The following is a 2,735-nucleotide window of genomic DNA, read 5'->3' as shown; positions in this document are numbered from 1 at the left end:
CAGCGCAGAGCTGCGGGGGGCGGCCCGGGAGCCCCAAGCAGTGATGTTAGGATTTTACGTGCTAACAGGCCATAGTTTGTGCAAAATCCCGCGGAACTGGTACACAGCTCTTGCTTGATTCATGTCTTGAGTTGCAGAAAAGGGTCTCTTTTTGGGTCTCAAAGTGTGAAATGAAATGCAACTTTAATACGATTAAGTCAAGTACTGTTAAACAACTCTCATAGGGTCTAAAGCATATTTCATCTGTTTCTTTTGTGTTTTTTTCTCAGATACTGACCACAGTATGGCCCAGTCAGCAGATGAAATGTCACTGCAGGTGGTATCAGCCGTCAGTAATTCGTCCTTGCTTCAGCCGGGCTTCTCTCTCCTGAATTTTGACGGGCATGTTTTCTTTTTTGGGCAGAAAGGATGGCCAAAGAGATCCTGTCCCACTGGTGTTTTCCTCCTCGATACAAAGCAGAATGAGCTCAAAATGAAACCTGCCTTCTTCTCTAAAGACTCATGTTACCTCCCCCCTCTCCGCTACCCTGCTCTTTGCACGCTCAGAGGCAATGCGGAGTCTGATGAGTACCAGTATATCATCCATGGTGGTAAAACACCTAACAATGACCTTTCTGATAAGATTTACATTATGAGTCTGGTAAGCAAAAATAGCAAGAAAATCACGTTCCAATGCGTTGAGAAAGACCTGGCTGGAGATGTCCCTGAAGCTAGATATGGGCATACAATTAACATAGTTCATAGCCGGGGAAAAAGCATGAGCGTTATATTTGGAGGGAGAGCATATACTCCTCTTGCACAAAGAACCACTGAAAAATGGAACAGTGTAGTTGACTGTTTGCCATCTATCTTTCTCGTTGATTTTGAGTTTGGATGCTGTACGTCATACATACTTCCAGAGCTTCAAGATGGACTTTCTTTCCACGTTTCAGTTGCCAGAAATGATACAATCTACATTTTGGGAGGCCATTCACTTCAAAATAACACCAGGTCCCCCAGCCTGTACAGGCTAAAAGTTGATCTCCCACTGGGCAGCCCAGCCGTGACCTGCACCATCTTGCCAGGGGGGATATCTGTGTCAAGTGCTATAGTGACTCAAACTGGTGATACCGAATTTGTCCTTGTCGGGGGCTACCAGTCTGACAATCAGAAACGGTTGGTGTGTAACACCATAGTTCTGGAAGATAATAAGATAGAGATTGTTGAAAGGGCAAGCCCGGACTGGACACCAGATATTAAACACTGCAGGATGTGGTTTGGCTGTGATATGGGCAAAGGATCTGTATTGCTGGGCATTCCAGGGGCCAACAAACAGTTAATCTCAGATGCAAACTACTTCTACATTTTGAGATGCAAAGGAGCAGAAGAGGACAAGGAGGAAGAACTGACAGCACAAACTTGCAGTCAGACATCGACCGAAGACCCTGGAGACTCCACTCCATTTGAAGATTCGGAAGAGTTTTGTTTTAGTGCTGAAGCCAATAGCTTTGATGTTGATGATACTGACACTTACAATGAAGATGATGAAGAAGATGAATCAGAAACAGGCTACTGGATCACCTGCTCTGCCAGTTGCAATATTGACATTAACACCTGGGTCCCTTTCTATTCGACAGAACTCAACAAGCCTGCAATGATCCTGTGTTCCAGCGGGGCTGGCCACTGGGTCCACGCACAATGTATGGATCTCTCAGAGAGCATGCTCCTACATCTTTCAGAAGCAAATGTCAAGTACTTCTGCAACGAGCATGTTGACCTCAATAAAGGGCTACAAACTCCCAAAAAGGTGGTGCACCTGAAAAAGCAACCCATGAAACCATTGCGCAAAAAGACAACCATGAAGTTAACAACGCCCACGAAAAAGTCCTTTCTTCGGAGATTGTTTGAATAGATTTACACTGCTGATTTGTATTCACCTGGGAGGAATTGAAATCACAGTCAAAGACAGCTAGTAATGGTTGAAGCAGAATCGGTTATTGGAGCTCGAAGAGATCTTTCTATTTAATTGATTTCAATTATCTCAATATTTCAGTTACATTTCAAAGCTCATGAATTTATTTTGTCTCTTATGTGTATTTTTATAATATCCGGATAGGAACCCCATCATAGAGGGCACTGTGCAAACACACAGCCAGATACTGGTAACTGTGCTGTATTTTATGCTATAACTTACTCCCCAGTGAGTTTAATGGAACTGCCAGTAGTATAAGACTACTTATACATATTATCCCATGTACTCAGTGGTGTTAGCATCTGTCCATAAAGAACATTATAGTACCCATTTTAATTTTTTATCTTAGTGAGTAGTTCTAGAAATATTTGGTCTAATTTATAACTGCATTACTCCAATTTTATGTTGGTGTAATGAAATAAAATTAGACTAATTACTCTGGTTTTAAACTAAAGTGGTGGCTTAAGTCCCTTGTGTCAGAAATAATGAAATATTCAGACACTGAAGGTCAGTTTTCTTCAGGGACTTCCATTATGGAAAGCTTAATATGGAGCATTTAATTCTGGATAATTAATTTTTGATTTTGAGAGGTACTGAATTATTATATGTCAGTTTTGGCTACAGTTGTGGATATCATCTCATAGTAAAAATCAAATTGCTTTTTTAAACCACTGTGCTCAACAACTGCCTTGTGTTTGTATTTTTAAAAATCTAGTAAGCTAATAAAGTTTATAATAAAAATGACTGCATTTTTTTCACCTACTCTTGGGGTAAATCAAACACT

At 41.2% G+C, this 2,735-nt stretch overlaps 1 protein-coding gene across 1 annotated transcript in view; it reads left to right on the top strand.

Annotated features, from left to right (window-relative positions):
* The window catches only part of RAG2 (recombination activating 2), a 6,458-nt gene extending 4,344 nt beyond the window's left edge, over positions 1–2,114 (top strand). Inside the window, exon 2 of the mRNA XM_009282458.2 lies at positions 270–2,114. Coding sequence (XP_009280733.1) covers positions 284–1,891 — 1,608 coding nt within the window. The 5' untranslated portion in view covers positions 270–283 and the 3' untranslated portion in view covers positions 1,892–2,114. The remainder of the gene's footprint in view (positions 1–269) is intronic.
* The last annotated feature ends 621 nt before the right edge of the window (positions 2,115–2,735 follow it).

The sequence above is a fragment of the Aptenodytes forsteri genome, unplaced genomic scaffold (assembly GCF_000699145.1).
Source record: "Aptenodytes forsteri isolate BGI_AS27 unplaced genomic scaffold, ASM69914v1 Scaffold821, whole genome shotgun sequence".
In the NCBI taxonomy this organism is placed as follows: domain Eukaryota; kingdom Metazoa; phylum Chordata; class Aves; order Sphenisciformes; family Spheniscidae; genus Aptenodytes; species Aptenodytes forsteri.
Note: the sequence above shows the minus strand (reverse complement) of the source record. Positions and strands in the feature narration are given on the sequence as shown.